The following is a 20,650-nucleotide window of genomic DNA, read 5'->3' as shown; positions in this document are numbered from 1 at the left end:
CTCCATGCGGCATTTCAAATCCGTAGTGCAACATGGAGCCCGGGGTCAGCGGGGACTCTGAGTCCTCCATTGACCCTGGGCTCCATGTTGCGCTGTGCCTTTGAAATGTAGTCAATGAAAATTCCTGTCGAGTAGTAAATGGAAATTCCGTCGAATAGTCAGTTAACCAATATTTAACATCTTTAATCTGTGTGCCTTGAATTTGAAAGAGTAACCATGACTTCTTCTATTAAAAACCTAAAATCTAGTCCAAAGAGTAAATGCAAGAGATGTGCTGCATTGATTAAGGAATGGGAAAGAAGACACAATGTTACAGATCATTTATTTTGATACCTCACAAGAAGGTAGGAGCAGGACTCACAATAACTTCAAGGAGGAGACACTTATAAAAAAAAAAAAAAAACAGGATTTAGAAATGGTTTGGTGGGAAAAGTTAGGAAATAATTCATAGACTCAGCACAATGCACAATGAAGAACATTTTGTTAGCATCGAAGAAGTTATAATCACCATGTATGGGATGCTTGTCCTGTAGTTTCAGTCATAGAATCTAAGCACAAAACACACATTTCAAGCCAAGATATGGAACAATAAGGAGGAAACACCACTTGCATGATTAAATAGCAATGGCACAAGTTTATTCTGACCAAATAATAGAAATCCAGCACAAATTATAAATTACATTAAATAAGAAAAAAGCTTAACAGCCAGCCACTAGCAAAAGATACATTTTCTGTCTCCCTGCACTTCCATTCTGCCAGCTCCTTTTTACATCTGAACAAGAATTTCCCCCCCATGTAAGGAAATCAAATGTAAGGAAATCACTAAATCACAGTTCCTGCCTTGTTTTCCCCTTTGTTACATGGGAAGTAATCTGGTGTGGGTCTAACAATGATTTATAAAAATAGCAGTTTTTATACCAATAGCCCCTAAATGAAAAGTTGCCCACCCCTGGCTGAAACTTAAAGCCATGATGCCCGTGATTATAGCAAAGATGAAAGTTACTGACTTAAAAGAGCAAGTCTCTGTGCTACAAACTGACCTAGGAGAGACATGAGGAACAGATGCAGAATTGCATGGTAGTCCTGTGGGAGCAGAAAAGAAGTGATGTCTGGGTCTGCCAATAGGAGGGACTTGGGGGAGGAGAGGGGGAGAGACAGAGGGAGCAGTTGCCCTGGGACCTGGCAATTCAAAGGGGCCAGCAGCAGTGGAAGCCAGAGCTCTAGGCCCTTTAAATTGCCACTGAAGTGCCACGCTCCCTGCTCCGGACAGTAATAAGGACTGGCGGGGGCCCAATGTCATGCTCCAGGCAGTGCTGAGGACTGTTCCCAGCCTACCCCTTTCACCAAAGGCCCCACCCAGCACGAAACTGGGCCGGGATGCCCTTTCAGATTTTGGTGAGGGGGGAGTCTGTGCATGTCATAAGGGGGGGGGGAGAGGGTGAAAGCATGGGGGCAGACTGAGGACAGAAGCGTCTGCGGTGTTACTGAGCGTGCTCAGTACAAGAGTGTCTTAACAAATGTGAAGTCCACTCCCTTTGCAGATGGACACAAAGTTTATGCACCGCTTAGGGTGATATGGCACCCAGGCCTTCTGCAAGGGGTGAATTTCACCCCAAGACATCTTTTGCCTCCTGCTTCAGAAGTCAAAGAAAGTCCAGTTAGCTCTGGTAGCCTCAGTCTCTAGTAACTCTAATGCCTTTATCACCTACTGTGCTGTGATCCTGAGATGATTTTTTCCAGATTCTTTGGGCAATCTGATTCCTTTAGTAGAAATGGAACTTCTCTCTTTCCCTAGGCACTCAGGGGCAAAGGATTCTTTGACCTTTTCAGCAAATTGCCACTCTGATAAGGAAGGTTCTAATAAAATATGTAAATGGTCATTTTAACATGGAAAATATGAAAAGGATCACCAAGAAACTAATGATACAAGCTACATTTACAAAGAGGACTCAGAAATGATCTGGAAAATATACATGCACAAGCTTGACTTCGTAAGCCTGATCTTCAGCTAGTGTAATTATGTGCATTGGAATCAAGACTGAGAATCTGATCCTGAAAGTGACTAGGGCTTTGGAAACAGTGGCTACAGAACAAGAGAGAATGTAATCAGCACCAGAGGCAAGGAGTCACTAAAGGAAATGCCCAAACTACTAAGAACTTTCTGGAGAGCAATGAATACCAGTTAATAGGAATGAAGCTACAATGGACATAGTTTACCTAGACCTCACAGCTTTTGACATAGTACTACATAAAAACCACTCTGTTGGCTCGTTGCTATGATATGCAGGAGCAGCTGAATAATATCGGCTGAGGAGACCAGGGACAAGGATTCTAATACACTGAAAAGCTTGCATAGCTCTGTGATCTACTTCAACTGTAAACTCTTCCGAGCAAGGCCCGCCTCTTCGGTTTGTGTTTGTACAGCACCTAGCATGCCAGCTTTCTGGTCCATGGCCAAGCCCCTTAGACATCAAAATGCAAAGAAGAATAAATGTAAGAGGGGATTTGCAAAAACCCATAGCATTGGTTTAACTGAATGGAAATTTAACAGACTTCAATGGAAGAAAATGTAGGCCAGTGCTGAGCTCTGTTGCATTTCCCACCCACAACATTAAGCAGCAACCCATATAAATTTCACTTCTGTCAGTTTTAGCTCACTTAAGTAGTCACCTATGGAACTGCAGGCATGTTTCCTTTGTGTATTCCTGTGACAGGGTGGACCAGGCCCTGAGGCTTCCTGCTGGAGGCCCTGTGGTCCTGCCAGACCCTGCCCCAGAGAAGCCATAGAGAAGTCCTCCAACCAGGCTAAAGTGGCTACAAAGCAAGCAGCTAATCAGGGGACAAAAAGGCCCTATAAAAGGAGCTGCAATGTCAGAATCAATGCAGTTCCTCTGAAGCACTCAGGTTGTGAAGACTGGGTGACTGGCTGGATGAAGGAATGGCAGTACCGCAGACAGCAGGTGAGCTTAATGAGACTGATTGACTATGATGGGACTCTGAGATAAAGCCATGAGGTGAGGGCAAGGAAGTTGTCTTCAGAAGGGGAAGCCTTAGGGGTACCACTCTTTTCTGGAGCGGGGAATGGACTCAGAGATTCTATATAGAGAGCACTGAGATGGGCCCCTGTTAAATGTGTACCCCAGAAGTTGTTTGTGTTTGATTGCACGCAGGATGTGTGACTTGGCCTGAGGGCTGAGTTGCCAAAGAGGCTTTTGAACTGAGAGCATGCAGGCATGCACACTTGACCAGAAAGGAGTGCTCACAAGAGGGGAGTGCCACCCTGTTACAATTCCCTGTTAAAGCTTTTATAGTTATTCTCTGAATATGCACTTTCAAGATCTTAACTGACTACAAAGGGTGTGGAATTTGTTTATTTATTTTGAAACTCCTTCAGCAAATTATCAGTTAGGTTTTATGGAAGAAATATTTTTTAAAATGATCTGAACACAGAGAGGCTCAGGGGACTGTACTAAAGAAGTCTCTAACACCTTCACTACATTCAATAAGTGGAATTTGTTGCCATCTCCACTTTGTGATTGTGGCAGTCCGCAAACTATGCATCACATCGTTGCAGAATGCCCAACACGAAAATTCACTGGCTCATTGGAGGATATCTGCAACCTAACCAGCGATGCTGTTCACTGGCCGGAGAGCTTGGACGTCCAACTTTGACAAAGAAATATAGCGTTGAACACAACATTCGAAAGAGACGACGACTACATTCAATGTTATATGTACTATTACTTTCTGAATGGGAAGCAGCAGCAACATTTAGTACAGCTGACTTTGGGATTGAACAACTGAAACAGCAGCCTGGAAAGCCTGGGAGCTCTTGAATCACTTAGGTGACAAAGCACATTGAAGATGAAAACCACAACTCCAGTATTTAGTAATATTCTATAACAAGATTTAAGTTTCAAAATAGGTAATATCCGGAACACACCACTAACGGCAGCAAAAGTAGTTGAGTAAATTGTAATAAAAACGTGAATAACGAAAGGAAACATTTAGTTGGGTACAACCGTTATTTGAATACAGCCTACTCTAGTTGTGTTATGTGGCTTTCTTCTGCCAGTTTCATTTCCCCATGTTTCTCTGCTTCTATAAGCTTGTGAGCTTTACAGGGGCAGGATCTTTCAGCAAGTATTAGTACTGCACTGATAAGGCCTTCGCTGGTAGGTGTTATTAAAGTAACTATGATGTAAGTTTGCTAAGGAATAGAAGAGGCAGAGGTCTCTCTGAAAAGCTGTCAAAATTTGCAAGTAGTGGTTGAATGTGCAAAGGGTCTTTACTTTTGAATGGGAAATATGGACAATTTGACAACGTTTAGGGTTGATAAATGTATGGTTTCACAAATACACAATAGATGGCACCAACAGACCATGTTATCACTATGCATTTCCCACACTCAAGCAGAATAAACTACCTGTCTTTAATCTGAATACTTTTGTAAGTAGTTTCCATTTCAATGGAATAGACACTGAGGCGTTTCAGTTTTCATAGTGTCACTTTCCTTTAAAAAGCTCTATTTTCCCTTTTCTGTTTTAATCTCAGTTTGTGCACTTTACAATCACAAAGCCTGGTTTTATAAAGACATTAACATTTGAATTGATTTGATCACCTGCAACCAGCGGTGAACTTAACTTAAAATTTCTTACAGATACTGTCCCATTGCAACTCAGGTTCCTACCAGCTCTTTAAACAGCTCCCTGCTGGCTTTTCCCATAGCTCAGCCAGCTCTTGCCAGAGCTACGCATCTAGGTGCACCCACTTACAGAGAAGCTGCTTGCCGTATGATAGTTTTAGCAATAACAAATATGCACCTAATCTTGCAATCCAATTCGCATTACAAATCAACTGCTCATGAAGAGTTTGCCATGCTTAGTCTCTCTGCAAAGGTGAATTTTGTTTAAAAGTTTGAACAAAATATTTTCAGCATTTTCAAGTTAGGTATCTGAGAATAACTCATACTTTTAAAATAACTCCAACTTGTTTGTACAAGTATGTAGGAGGCTGCCTTTGTCTCTAGAGTGTCTCCCTGAGTCCAGGCAAAGATTTAAAAAAATCAGCAAAATTAACTCTACCGCATTGGATATGAAACCACATGGCCTTTTCACTGAGCATGGTAGTAGGAGCTTGGGATGCACAATTCACTGTGTGGTTTGCCCAAATTGTGTAGGACAAAATTTCCAAGAGTCCATTAGTTTTGGATGCTTAATTTGGGACACTGATAGGCAGATATTCAGAGATGCTCTGCATCCAGGACTGTTACTAACTTTGTTTGGAATCATGGATACTCTTGCATATTCAGCGGATGCTTCTGAAAATGTTGGCCTTACACCTCTCCAGGTCTCTGTAAGGATTAATTAGTGAATTTACTCAAAGTGCTTTAACAAGAGCTCAGTACAAATATCGTCATTACTATTGCATATATCTAATAGAGTGTAACCTTCCTACAATTAAATGCATGCACTTCTTCTCCCCCCACCAATCGAAAGTTCATTGTCCCTTGAGTGAATTATATAAGGTGGCCAATGAAACATTTCTCCTTTTTCCTTCTGGAAGTGGTAGCAGACAGTTCTCTCTAACCCTACGTTTTTTAGGGGACTTTAGAAGCTGTCAGATCTTGCTGCAAAACTGTATCTTCACTTCCACTTACAGAACTAGGGATGTTAAGGAGAGGTTAATTAGCTAATCAAGTAGACAATGGATTAGTTGATAAGGGGCGGGACAGGACACTCTCTAACCCCACTGTGACTTTGCTATTTAAATGTTGTAGGAGCTGGGCATGCAGGCAGTCTGGCTTTTATGACATTTAAACTGCAGAGCTGCAGCGAAGTTAGGCTACATCTAGACTACATGCCTCTGGCGACAGAGGCATGTAGATGAGGCTACCAGGCATAGGAAAATGAAGCGGCGATTTAAATAATCACCGCTTCATTTAAATTTACATGGCTGCCGCGCTGAGCCAACAAACAGCTGATCACCTGTTTGTCGGCTCAGCGCTGTAGTCTGGACACACGGGTGTCGACATCAAAGGCATTTGTCGACCACCCAGGTAAACCTCATTCCAGGAGGCATACCTGAGTGGTTGACAAATGCCTTTGATGTCGGCACCCGCGCATCCAGACTACAGCGCTGAGCCGACAAACAGCTGATCAGCTGTTTGTCGGCTCAGCGCGGCAGCCGTGGCAGCTATGTAAATTTAAATGAAGCAGCGATTATTTAAATCGCCGCTTCATTTTCCTATGCCTGGTAGCCTCATCTACATGCCTCTGTCACCAGAGACATGTAGTCTAGACGTAGCCTAAGATCTTGGGGGCGGCGTGAACTGGGACTAAGCAATCCCAGTTTGTGCCGGCTCTGGGACCTCTGTGGCTCTGCTTCCCCCCCCCCCCCCAGAGACAGTGCTGGGGGGTGAGAACAGGCTCTTAAGCTGGCTCCTCCCAGCACTGGCTCCAGCTTCCCCCCATCTTGCTGCCTCTGATACAGAGGCAGCAAGGCGGGGGGGGGGGGGAAGGAGAGGGAGGAAGTAGTTGATGAGCGATTCAACTACCCAATATAGCTAAGCTTATTGGGTAGTCAGCTACTCAAGCAGTCACTTACATCCCTATACAGAACATCAAACATTGAATTAAACAATGAATTTCTTGATACTTTTGAATAAATGATCCAGACATTTTTCTATCATTCATCCAGTTCCCCTCCCAGCAGAGGGCAGTTGCAGCAACTTCGCTTCTTGAAGCAAACAGAAACAGCAAACCAATATCGTAAGTCAGGATTTCTCCTTACTTCTCTACTCACTTGGCACAGTGGCAATTTCCCTTCTGAATTTGGGCAGAGGAGTGAGGAAGGTGATAATCTTCTTGGATTTGAGCACTTAATAAATGATCTTGCACCAATGACCTCAACAGGAGTTTCTCCACAGATATCAATGGAAGCCTGAACAGGGCCTCCAAGCAGTATTCAATTTACCTTTGCTCAACAGCCTCTCAGCACCATTAATCATCAAACGTACTATTTTGGCGCCCTCTTTTTATTTTTATTCCTGTCAATAAATCATTCCAGAATGCTAAACAGTGTGAGCCAGAATTATCCACAATAGCAAAACTTCAAACCTGTACTTCTCGTCCTCAGAATCAGGAAGTGGAACATGTGTTTGTTTAAGTCCTCAGGAAGCCCAGTGTTGTCAAAAAACTTTGAAAAATAATGTTTTACCTTCCAAAAAAAAAATTACTTACAAGTACCAGGCCAGATTCATCCCTGGAGTAACTCCACTGACGTCAATCGAGTTAAGTAATTCCATTGATGTTAATGGAATTACTCCCAGGATGAATTTATCCCATTAAGAAAGTACAAGAGAAGTTGTTGAGGTGTGCAGCATCATTTCTTTTTAGGAGGCATAACTCAAACGATTTCTATAGAAAGACCATCCGTGTACAGTAAATATTCTGATGCCCATATCAATTAAGGAGAAAAGAAACTTTATTCTACTGAATTCCTGCAAGGCTAGGGGACCAATTAACAGCAAAGAAGCATGGAAACATTTTAATATCACTAGCAAGATCCAAAAAGTCCTGAGATATTGACTAAAAGACACATACACTGTCGGTGGCATTTGTACGCCTCAGGGCTGACCACACTACTGCTTAAGTCAATGTAACTTATGTCACTTGGGATGTGAAAAAACACTGCCTTAAGAAACAAAAGTTACTTTGATTTACAGTGATGTCTACACTGCACTATGTTGGCAGAAGACGCTCGCCATGTGACATAACTTTCACTTCTCTTTGAGGCAAAGTAATTACGTTGAGAGAGTGCTCACCCATCAACACAGCAGGTCTTTACCACCCATGCTACATCAATGCAGCTGTGCCAATGTAGTGCACTACTGAATACAAGCCTTTAGTACATAGGTGGAAGCACTTATGTTCCCTTTGTCTCCTGGTGACTGGATGTAGTAAGGCAGCTTGTTCTCCCATCCCTCCATGAAGAATCCCTCATGGAACCCTGGTGGGCAGACCCAGGCCATACGCACTCTTGCCAGTAGAAGTCAGTGGATGAGACAGGAAGCATAAAAGGCAGGTCTGACAGCTCAGTTGGGTTGCAGCCCCTGGAGGATTCAGAGACCTCCTGCATTCTCCAAGCTGGAAAACTTCTACTAGCCCCTGCGGAGCTGAGGATTGGACAAAGCTGCCTGAGCTGTACGCTGACCTGACCATAATGGAGTCCCCTTCACTGCCACGAGCCTTGACCTTTCCTATTACGGGGTGGATATGACCTAGTGCCCCAAATTTGCATAGATTGTGGCACCCCTCACAGCATTCCTCACCAAAGACAGCCCCTGCTGGGAACACTGGTCAACTGAGTGCAAAAATGCCTTCCAGACCCTGAAGTAAAGTCTGTCAGGAGCACATCTCATTCAGACCAGACTTCAACAGCTATTTTTTATGCCCCCCCCCGCTTTGTCCTGGTCACAGACCACACTTCCCTTATATGGCTTAAACACCATGGAAAATTCCGATACTAGGCTGATACTCTGGGTCCTTACTCTCCTGCAATATGTCTTTAGAGTCAGGCACTCAGGCAGGTAAAGACAATGTCAAAGCTGACTTTTTCTTCCTCCATATGGGGAGCCAAAAACTAGCCCTGAAGACTTGGAGCTGGCCTTGAGGGATGCATAGTGAGACAGCCTGGCATCCCATGGATCCAGAAGGTGAAGAACACCTCACAGAACCCTGGTGGGCAGAGCCAGGCCATACTCACTGTTCCCAGTGGAAGTCAGTGGGCAGGATGGGAAGTATGAAAGGCAGGTTTGAAAGCTTAGTTGGGCTGCAGCCGCTGGAAGTATCAGATGCCTCCTGTGTGCTCCTGAACTGGGAGACTGCTGCCAGCCCCTGAAGAGGCGAGGACTGGCCAAAGCCATCAGAATTGTATGACGACCTGACAGCAGAGGAGTTTGCTCACATTGCCACTGCTGGCCTTCTACCCAGATGATCTCAACAATCCTCTCCAGGACCAGGTACACCCCCTAGGAGGTAGCAAGAAGTGGCTCAGGGGCAGCCTAGTCTGGTTACTGCACTTCCTGAACCTAAGTCAGGCAATGTTGCAGTCTGAACTCCCACTGACCCAGTGGCAGATACTGTTGCCACTATTAGGAGACTGGGTGGGGGTGCAGTGGAGTAGGTGGGCCTGGCATGGCTGTCTCCCCACCTCAAGGCCAAAGAGCTAACACTTGTTGGCCATCTGTTGGAGCCAGCACGCCTAAATCCCTTGCTGCCCAACCCAGAACACAGGCCTGAACCATAGACCTTAGAGAACCCTCAGTCAGGACAGGGAAACTAACTGTGTTTATTGCTTGGTCCTGAACACAGGCCTGAGGTATAAACTCACTGTCCCACCCTGCCTGAGGCCCTGGGCTATCTACCTGCTTTGCTGCTCCGCCCTGAATAGAGGCCCAAGCAATAGATTCTTGCCACACTGCTAATTCCCCATGACAGGTGATGATGACTTGAGACATAGTGAGGCGGACTGACCTCCCATGGACCCAGAGAGATAGAAACTCTACCATTAAACCACTACACTGGGAAATGCAATTCTAATACAATTTTTCAATCTCGAAGATTTTCAGATCAAGTCAAACTGCTCCCTACAATGGCCCAGTGCACAAACAGTTCAAAGCTGCTACTATCCAAAATCTTCACCGTACACCAATCTAAAGATTTGAAACAAAGGGTTTTGCATCCAGGTCTCAGAATGTCACAGTGCCAGGATTTCAAGACAGGAAAAAATACCACAGAATTGTGCAAAGTCAAACACTAACGTGTGACATTAGTGTTGCTTTATATAGCTGCTATTGTCATTCTCAGTAGTCTTCCACTGCATAATTTGTTTCTTTTTATTAAAAAGGCCTTTTTTTATTATAATTAGACAAGTAAATATGGAAAATAGTATTGTCACCTGGACAAACTTGGTACATAAAACCTGACTCGGTACTCTTTGGCATGGATTTTGACCGTAACTTTTGAATTAAATTAAATGACTTTTAGTTAATCTCTCAAGGGGGGTAAAAAATTCATCTTGTGTAGCGGACCAGCATCACTCACACTGTCAAAACAGGATGCAAGTAGCACAGATTTTTAGCCTGAACAAACTAAAATGCCTTGTATGTGGATATAAATTCATTTATTAATGTAATTGCTTTGCTTACCCAATGTCTAAAATTTACTCAGTGGGAAAAATCCCTGCCTTCCTTGAAATGTATTGGAACAATGGAATTCCACTGGGAATGAATCTGGCTCAGAGGGATTAATAATGGCAAACATGCACTATTATTATAAGCAGGGTAAAAGAGATGAAGGAAGATCAAGCTGTAAGCCTTTGTAGTTGTTTATAAAACTGTACTTCTTTTCTTCCTGAAGACATGAAAATGAACTGTCATCTTAAAAAGTTGAAATGTATAAACACATTGCCTCAGAATAATGCCAGATTCAAGAGAGATGATTTCTATTGGGATTCTAACAATGTAATTTGCATCTAAGCATAAAATGTAAATGTAAAGAATGTCATAAAGTGGTAAAATCGGAGAGACACCCAAGTAGCAACAGGAGAAGTTTTGAAACAGCTGGAAATGTAAGTGAGAGCCAGGGTTCAGAAAGCTTTCATTCTCTTGTGAATATTCAAGCTTTCCGTTGGCATTTGCTCTTTTTGGTTTTTGGGATAAACAGATGGCACCATTTCTAAGTCCTCCTTTTGTCTACTGTCGTCATTCTGTTACATAATGCTCAGATCACACAGATTGCATTGGCAAAGCAAACTTATAGCATGTTAGTATTAGTATGTGGTTTTTAGTCTTCTGCTCCAGAGTCATCTTTCATCATGACAGTCAGAACATTAATCTTACTTTCCTCCATTTTGTAGTTGTGTTACTCCAGCGCCTGGGAGATTTACATCAGTTCAGGTATTTTAAATCACAGTCACTCTCACAGCCGACCGAATACCAACCAACAACAACAACGAACAGAGATCCACTGCTTAATTTAACAGTAGTTAAACCAAATATTTTGGGCAATTTATAAAATATAGCTTAAAGATATTAAAAGTGAGAATGCCAATGTTTTCAAAGGGCAAAGCTGGTTCTTTCAGTACTGCCCTTCACCAAATGGCTTTAAAATCTGAATATTAATGCTATAATCAGTTTCTCCTTCTGCCCCCTCCCTCCTCCCAGTACTGAATTTAAAAAAATGCTTACTGTTTGCTTTAGGCAAAATCCCTCTTGCTACTTTCCTGGAATGTAGACAAAAAAGGAATGGTAGTAATCAGATTTTAAAAAATTAACTTGCAAGTATACCCGGCCTCCTCAGTCTACCCAAGGCACACAGATGTATGTCACTGTTGCTAGAGAAACATGTGAACACAGTGAAGGGCTCTGAATTAACAGCAACATTTTTAAAAAAGTTTAAGCATCACTGTGGGCAGTTCCACAAAAGAGTCTGCCTGATGTGCAGCAGTAGTTAAATGATTAGGTAAAAGGTGTATTCCCTATCCAGTGATTTCAAAGGGAACTGGCTTGGGCCAATAGAGAATAATATAGATATTCTGATGCAGTTGTACAAACTACTGGCACATCCTTACTTTTGTCACTTCATCTCAAAAACCACAGATCTAGAACAGATTCAAGGAAAGTCAAAGAAAATGCCTACTGGCAGGGATTGCAAAGGGCAAGGGAGGAATGATGGGAAGGAATAACTTGAGAGAACAATGGCCTACTGAAGTAAATGGAAGTCTTTGCACTGAATTCAACAAGCTCTGGATCAGGCCCTAAGACATAATGGCTACGTCTACACTGGCCCCTTTTCCGGAAGGGGCATGTTAATTTCAGCTATCGTAGTAGGGAAATCCGCGGGGGATTTAAATATCCCCCGCGGCATTTAAATAAAAATGTCCGCCGCTTTTTTCCGGCGTTTAGAAAAGCCGGAAAAGAGCGTCTACACTGGCCCCGATCCTCCGGAAAAAGCGCCCTTTTCCGGAGGCTCTTATTCCTACTTCGAACCTTATTCCTACTAGGACCTTATTCCAAACTAACCCTCCCAAGTTTGAATTTATAAGTGATGAATCCACACCATTAAGCCTGTTATTTCAAAATAACAAGCTGCAGAATGCAAACCCTATACTCCTGCCTTTCGCGAGGAGTAATGCTAATTCCAAAATAGTAATTTTGAAATAACGTAGGTGTGGCTGTTCCAGTGCCACTAATTAGAACTTATTGGCCTCCAGGATGCCTCCCGCAGCTGTCCAGAATGCTTCCTGGGGTTCTAAGTCCTAGGTATCATGTCCATATTAATGGAGCCTGCCTCAGACTAATTTTGATGCTTCCCCTTAGTGAGGACACACTAGTTCAAATTTGTTAAATTGGGAGTTAAGTCAAATTTCGTAATTTCAGAATAGTTTCCTAGTGTAGACATAGCCACAATGAATAACAAGGCTCTAAAATGACCCCATAACACAGTTTTCATAGGGATGGAGAGCCTCCAACAGCAGAGTTTGCACAAGTGGCAGCAGCTTTCTATACCAATTAATATCAGCATCAGGCTGCATTGGAATCAACATAATACAGTGCAATAACACCCCCACACAAATTATGAAATTTATCATGAGTTCCTACAGGCAGCATGCAGGAATAGGTGACTCACAGTAAGCACTCTGGAGGTGCACTGTCACCTGTGCTCCTGCCAAAATTTTAATTAACTGTGGTGCCCCTCATGCTCATTCCCTACCAGGTATGCAGGTAGTGGCTGTATTTGGTCCATGTGACAACCTGTCATCTAGTATATATTTGAGAGTTTGTCTGTTTGATCAAGAACTCCTCCTAAATGATAAGAGCTAGGATGGCCAAATTCACTATCGGCTTCCTCCTATCATAACTGAAAGCAAGGTAAGGGTTTGGTTGTGCCAGGAAAACAGGAAGTGCCTGGAATAGGATTGTCTCATATAAAACCATACAGAAAAGAGATAAAATGGAGAAATGTGGAGTAGTGCTCTGTTTTGGCACAGCAAAATTATTGGTTAAGGTTTGAAAACTAGAAGACAATGTTGTTGGAAACCAAATTGACTATAGCCCTTTTTTGTTAAAACATAGTGAGTGATAGTGAGTTATAACAGTTTATAGAGATGAAGAAAAAAAGCACTTTATAGAATTCGCATTAAAAAAATACTAAAAATAACTTAAACACACTTTGAAAAAGTTTTCATTATCTAGTTTAAATATTTTTGGAGTGTAGGTAATGACTTTTTAAATGAAAATATAAACAGAAAAACCGTTTCCAATCTCTCATACTATTTGCTACCTGCTTTCAAACACATACAAAGCTCACTCTTGCTGCTGCTATTCTCAACTACAGATGACCTGCAGGGAAGATAAATAGGAAGTGACACAGGTTGCGATTTATAGCAGATGTTGTGAACAAAAATTCCAATGAAAATTCCTTTAAATGAGCCGTGCCATTTTTTGGTCACTTTTTCCAGTATGATTTTTTGTTTTGTTTTTAAAACTATTTTTGAACAAAAATAATGTTGCAATTAGTGACATTTTATTCAATGGTTTTTATTTAAACTGAAAAACCAAGATCCTTAAATAAAATAGATTGATCTGCTCTTCTCTTATGCTCTTGCTGTTTCGGAACTAGCTGGTTACTTCCATTTGTCCTAATTATAATCTTTTAGTGATGGGAACTAGAATTTCCTGTGAATAACCTCCTTGAGTTAGGATGCGTTTTTACTGTTTGCAATATTCAGTCCTTGTCACCATTTAATGTTTGCTGCTGAGTTTAATTCTTAATCATTGTTCAGTTTAATGCTTATATAGTCCCTTTTCTGTGAAGGATACTGTAAAACACATCGTGAGGTCTCTGCTACTGAATGCTAGATTTAGCACACTGTTTGGATACGTGCAAAAATTTGTGATCTCTGTCTCTATTTGAAACCACAATGACTCAAATAACACCCAGGTGTCTTATGTTGGCTTTTTTTTTTAAATGCAGATTGCGTAGCTGCTAACACATCTGTGCTTCCACACAAAGAGAAGATTCGTTCCCATAGGCTGAAAAGTTTTTGAATCCTCCGCAAGTACTTAATGGAGTTGGAAATTGGCAGAATATGATGGGTCCCTTCTGTTAAGTAGGCCATCTGCTTGTATTGTATTCCAAAACAAGGTCATGGAAAGGAAAGTTATGAAGTGAGAAACTGCTTGTGTTAACTTTAAAGGGCTCAAAGAACAAGTATTGTTTTAGGAGCAAAATTAGTTAGTGTGTCATTACATCAAGTCTTAACCAGGCTCCTCTTTATACAAAAAGCTGATGCTATTATTTAATACACTGGAACAAGTAGTAAATTCCTTTGATCTTCAGAGGCTGTGGTTTGATTCCCAATACCAAAATTATTTTGATTATTGAATTGGCACATATCCCTAAAACATTCCTAAATCAGTAGATGGATTCTGAAAAGAGAGCTTGTAGCTTTAAAGTCTATTCCAAATTAATGAGTTCCTTATGGATGATAATGTAATAGCTGTGAGAGGGGATAAAGAACCAAAAAAAAAATCATGTACTTTGAAAACAGTCACTTCGTTAAAATTGATTACTTGTTCATTATGAAGAAAGAATGGAAGACAGAGTGTTTAAAAAGTTGTGTCAATAATAAGACAAGATCTCAAAACCCGGCTAGTTGGTAAATATAGTTTTTTTGCTCTGTGCTAGCCAATACCATTGACTTCAAAGGAGTCAGAACAAGCTGCAAATGAAGATCCCCTCATGAAGTATCAGTGAGTAAGATTCACTTCTATGACACCAATACAAAACAGCTTTAGGAAACTAAAAATAAAGACACAGGCAGGTAGCAAAGATCACTGGCACCATTAACATCTAATGCATATTTAGCTACTTAAAGCCTATGAATTGTTCGTTCTTGTAGTTAGTCTGTGTAGCTCCATGTTCCTCAAATGGCTACCCTCCTTTCAACTCCTTATCTTCCTTACTCCCACTTGCATGTCTTGTCTATTCTTTAAACATTTATGATATTGAAGCAAAGCACATCTGTTTTATAGGATGGAGACATTACACTAATATCTAAGGCCTTGACTACCTTTTGATTGGTCGCATACATGTGCCCTAATCCTGAAGGGTGTCTGGATACTTCTATACAACAAAATAGTTAAATATGGCCCCTTTCTGATTCAATTGAACCATACAATGGGTATAGCTTTGTAAGCACCACAGAGACATGAATGAATGATGCTATGAGCTCCATGCTAGCCCATTACGTCCCTCGGGACTACTTGGTTCATAACAGACTCAGAAGGCATGTGGCATTGCATTAATCTTCTCTTCAAACTTCAAACCCAAAGCAGGTGTCTCTCGTAAGAGGTGGTCAGTTGAATTCATTCATTCATCTAACCATAGAAACTAGCATCAAAACTGGCACAAGCTTTGTGCTCCAGAGGCTAAAGGGTTAAGGAGCTCTCTGATATTTTGTTGGTAATGTCTAGACTCAGAATTCACGAATGCAGGACAGAGTTCCATTTTGGCAATGAGCTCTGGGTGTCTTTGGAGGCAATAAACTTTCCCCAACAAATCCCTCTGGCTACAGTTTAATTTGCAATGAAAGATGTTGGAGTTCAAGCACCTTTTTTTTAAAAACTTTCATAACTGAGATGGCAACCCGAGAGGTGCCAGCGCTATGAACTGCCAAGCTGAAAGGTGCCGGGGGGCAGCCCTGGAAAGCCTGGTCACAAATTAAGCAGTCTCTCTAGTGCCCTTTTGCAATTCTTCACAAAATTGCAGAGAACGACAACCTCCCCACCTGTCTAGCTACTGCCTCCCTTCTTATTTCCAACTGAAGGTCACAAGTCCCTGTACTCACAGTCCCATACCATTCTGGATGACTGATTTGAGTCCGGCTCCAGTTTGTCCTTCCCAGGGGATACATTCCTGGCACAGTGCTCCTGTTGGTTCCTGTCTTAGGATGTCCCTCGTCAGCTGCTCTGTCCTTCCTGGTCTTTAGGCTGGCTTTTGGCTGCTTTAGGACCCAAGGGCCTGCCCCAGTGCGCAGCTCCGGCAAAAAGCAAAAGCCAGGAGGGAGCTATTTAAAGAGCTGTCAAGGACCCAGGTTGCAATATGACAGTACCTGTAAGAAATTTAAGTTACTTTCATGCCTGCTACAGACATATATATCCCTGTGTTCTCCCTCTCTCGACTCCCCTCCCCCGGAACAACCCGCATTTCCTCTGTCTCAGGATGTTTTAAAGAGGTTGTGCTTATGCTTCTATTGTAAAAACAGATATTAAATAAAAATAGTTCTCAAAACTTCTTTGTCCATCCTAAAGCACTAAAATGTAGCAAGACCATTCCTTTTATCTCTTCTTCACAGCTTTTTTAAAATATGTGGCTTTTCCTTATTAGCTAGTCTGCAACATATGCCCTAATGCAGGGGTGGGGAACTTTTTTTGGGTCAGGGGCTTGCTGACCCACAGAAAAATCAGTCGGGGGCCACAGACAAGTGAGAAGTACTGGAGGTGATGGGAGCACAATCCATTTATTATGTCTATACCAATGCAATATGTCAACCCCTGATGGATCGATCACTGCCTTGCCAATCCAGCTCATAGTGAAGACATGCCCTTAGACTCTAGCATATTGCTGCAACACAGCTATTTTTATTGGCCCCTCTTTTCTTGATAGATATAGCAAGGAAAATGGTTACTTTAAGGCCTTTAAGTTTTCTATATAAAAACATCTCCTTTCAGAGATACGGTCTTTACAATTACAACAGATATGATTTATCATCTCCTGGACCTTTCACAATCAACCCTCATGCTTTTTAATTAGAAAGAAACTAGTATTTAATCCACAACACACTGCTTGAATACTAAATAGAGCCACTTCACCCTTATTCCCAGGAACGATCTACAGAAACAGTCTAAAAAAGGGGTAAGCAGTGAGGTGGCAAAATTTGCGGACGATACTAAACTGTTCAAGATAGTCAAGACCAAAGGAGACTGAAGAACTTCCAAAAGATCTTACCAAACTGAGTGATTGGGCAACAAAATGTCAAATGAAATTTAATGTGGATAAGTGTAAAGTAATGCATATTGGAAAAAATAGCCCCAACTATACATACAATACGATGGGGGCTAATTTAGCTACAACTAATCAGGAAAGAGCTCTTGGAGTCATCATGGATAGTTCTCTGAAAACGTCCACGCAGTGTGAAGAGGCAGTCAAAAAAGCAAATAGGATGCTAGGAATTATTAAAAAAGGGATAGAAAATAAGAAAGAATATCTTACTGCCCCTATTATAAAACTATAGTACGCCCACATCTTGAATACTGTGTACGGATGTGGTCTCCTCACCTCAAAAGATATTTTGGCATTAGAAAAGGTTTAGAAAAGAGCAACTAAAATGATCAGGGGTTTGGAACGGGTCCCATATGAGAAGAGGCTAAAGAGACTGGGACTTTTCAGTTTAGAAAAGAGGAGACTGAGGGGGGATATGATAGAGATATATAAAAACATGAGTGGTGTGGAGGGGGCCGATAAGGAAAAGTTATTTATTAGTTCCCATAATATAAGAACTAGAGGACACCAAATGAAATTAATGGGTAGCAGGTTTAAAACTAATAAAAGAGCGTTCTTCTTCACTGAGCTCACAGTCAACCTGTGGAACTCCTTGCCAGAGGACACTGTGAAGGCTAGGACTATAACAGAGTTTAAAAAAGAGCTAGATAAATTCATGGAGGTTAAGGCCATAAAAGGCTATTAGTCAGGGGGTAAGGAATGGTGCCCCGGCCTCTATTTTTCAAAGGCTGGAGAAGGATGGCAGGAGACAAATTGCTTGATCATTGTCTTCGATTCCCCCCCGGGACACCTGGCATTGGGCCACTGTCGGCAGACAGGATACTGGGCTAGATGGACCTTTGGTCTGACCCAATATGGCCATTCTTATGTTCTTAACTTGGATCCTATGAACATTTTCAACTGTTGGGCATGCTTCCCAGAATATTTGCCCCTTCGTTACATTTGCCCACAGTTCTTGCCATTCCTTCTTTAGGGGGTATGTCTACACTTCAGAGTTTTGTCGGAAAAACAGCTGTTTTTCCAACAAAACTTGAAGAATGTCCACACTGCAATCGCATTCTTCCACAAGAAAATAAAAAGAACAGAGGTGGTTTTCCGGCATTTGTAATCCTCATTCTATGAGAAAGATGCCTTTTTGCAAAAGAACTCTTTTGTAAAAAGGCACGTGTGGATGAGCAAGAGGGAGTTCTTTTGGAAGAAGAGGAAAGAGAAAAAAGCACAAGTGCCCTCGTGGCCATTCCATCCATAGCAATCACAGCTTACATGCGAGAGAGCGTCCATTCAGTCTGGACACACTCTTTCAAAAAAACAGATCGCTTTTTCGATGCACTTTTGCAGTGTGGACGCTCTCTTTCGGAAGAAGTTTTTTAGGAAGATCTCTTCCAAAAAAGTGCCTTCCGAAAGAAGCCTGCAGTCTAGACATACCTAATCAAAACTGAGCTAGACTATTTAAATTTCAGTTTGCTGAAGGGGATTCTTAAGTCAACTACTTTGTGATTCCTTTCAGAGAACCTATCCTTTTCTTTTTCCTTGTTTGCACCCAGTCTTCCCTCAATGCTTTCTCTATCCTCTTTGTCTAGACTGGTTTCAGTTTCATTTGTTATCTCTTCCCTCTCTCTCCAACAAGCCTGTCGGCCAAAGTCTGAACCACTCCTGTTTTGAGAGAGAAGGTACTCTATCATATTGCCCTTCTCCACAGAAGCTCATTCTCACTGGCTGGAAGAGAGGGGAGTCCTGCCCCATCCTATACTGACTACAAGGCTCTGTTTCCTAGCCTTTCAAGAAAGTGTGTCCTGGAGTTTCCCCAACAATCCAGCTTCTAATTCCTTGAGACCATTTCTTCTCTTCCACTACCAGGACATTTCCATCCTGAGCTTTTGTTCATTCCAGCTCCTTGGAACCGAGTCTCCTGGCAAGCTCTATTGTTACAGGGCCAGTGTGCCCATCATAGTTTGAATCTAGCTTCATTTTATTGAACAGATCATAAATAAGATGATATTTTAAATTTTTTTATTCTACTGAGATCAGATGACTATAACACTTCATTTACAAATTCTATTAGAACAAAATATTAATTTCATTATAACTGCATAATATCATAGAATCATAGGACTGGAAGGGACCTCGAGATGTCATCGAGTCCAGCCCCCCGCCCTCAAGGCAGGACCAAGCTCTGTCTACACCATCCCTGACAGATGTCTATCTAACCTGTTCTTAAACATCTCCAGAGAGGGAGATTCCACCACCTCCCTTGGCAATTTATTCCAATATTTGACCACCCTGACAGTTAGGAATTTTTTCCTAATGTCCAATCTAAACCTCCCTTGCTGCAAATTTAAGCCCATTACTCCTTGTCCTGTCCTCAGAAACCAAGAGGAACAAATTTTCTCCTTCCTCCTTGTGAAACCCTTTTAGATATTTGAAAACCGCTATCATGTCCCCCCTTAATCTTTTTTCCAAACTAAACAAGCCCAGTTCATGAAGCCTGGCTTCATAGGTCATGTTCTCTAGACCTTTAATCATTCTTGTCGCTCTTCTCTGTACCCTTTCCAATTTTTCCACATCTTTCTTGAAATGTGGCGCCCAGAACTGGACACAGTACTCCAGCTGAGGCCTAACTAGTGCAGAGTAGAGCGGCAGAATGATTTCACGAGTTTTGCTTACAACACACCTGTTGATACAACCTAGAATCATATTTGCTTTTTTTGCAACAGCATCACACTGTTGACTCATATTCAACTTGTGGTCCACTATGAACCCTAGATCCCTTTCCGACATGCTCCTTCCTAGACAGTCGCTTCCCATCTTGTATGTATGGAACTGATTGTTCCTTCCTAAGTGAAGCACTTTGCATTTCTCTTTATTAAACTTCATCCTGTTTACCTCTGACCATTTCTCCAACTTGCTAAGGTCATTTTGAATTATGTCCCTATCCTCCAAAGAAGTTGCAACCCCACCCTGTTTGGTATCATCTGCAAACTTAATAAGCGTACTCTCTATCCCAATATCTACATCATTGATGAAGATATTGAACAATTAAAACTATTTTCAAGAAGCATCTCATTTGGGTCCCAATCCTGTGAGGATGCACTTAATCACATATTTAACTTAAAGAGCACACTTAAATCCTAGCACATGCTCTTCAGTCTTTTGCTGAAAGAAGGCTCAGATGCTGAATATCCTCAATCCTCATTGATTTCAATGAGAGCATTCAGTATTGTGCAAGGTAGTTACTAAGGATCAATGGAAAAGTAACATATGTCACTAACATAATGTACCCTCAATAGTAAATCTGAATTTGGATGCACTTAAGACAGAAGAATTGTTTTTAGTAACCAAAAATTAAACCACCAGCTAATATGATTAAAAGCAAATCATAGAATACTAGGACTGGACCTCTAGAGGTCATCGAGTCCAGTCCCCTGCCCTCATGGCAGGACCAAATACTGTCTAGACCATCCCTGATAGACATTTATCTAATCTGCTCTTAAATGTCCCACAGATGGAGATTCCACAACCTC

General features: G+C 41.8%; 1 protein-coding gene across 4 annotated transcripts in view; it reads left to right on the top strand.

Annotated features, from left to right (window-relative positions):
• Positions 1–19,655, top strand: part of DRAM1 (DNA damage regulated autophagy modulator 1) — an 86,785-nt gene extending 67,130 nt beyond the window's left edge. For all 4 annotated transcript variants that reach the window (XR_016350613.1, XM_089781827.1, XM_089781824.1 and 1 more), the window contains one exon: positions 14,040–19,655. Coding sequence is in view for 3 of the 4 variants with exons in the window: in XM_089781827.1 (XP_089637953.1) it covers positions 14,040–14,048 (9 nt within the window). In the remaining variant the exon portion in view is untranslated. The remainder of the gene's footprint in view (positions 1–14,039) is intronic.
• The last annotated feature ends 995 nt before the right edge of the window (positions 19,656–20,650 follow it).

This window comes from Pelodiscus sinensis, chromosome 1 (genome assembly GCF_052426305.1).
Source record: "Pelodiscus sinensis isolate ZL-2025 chromosome 1, ASM5242630v1, whole genome shotgun sequence".
Taxonomy (NCBI): Eukaryota; Metazoa; Chordata; order Testudines; family Trionychidae; genus Pelodiscus; species Pelodiscus sinensis.
Note: the sequence above shows the minus strand (reverse complement) of the source record. Positions and strands in the feature narration are given on the sequence as shown.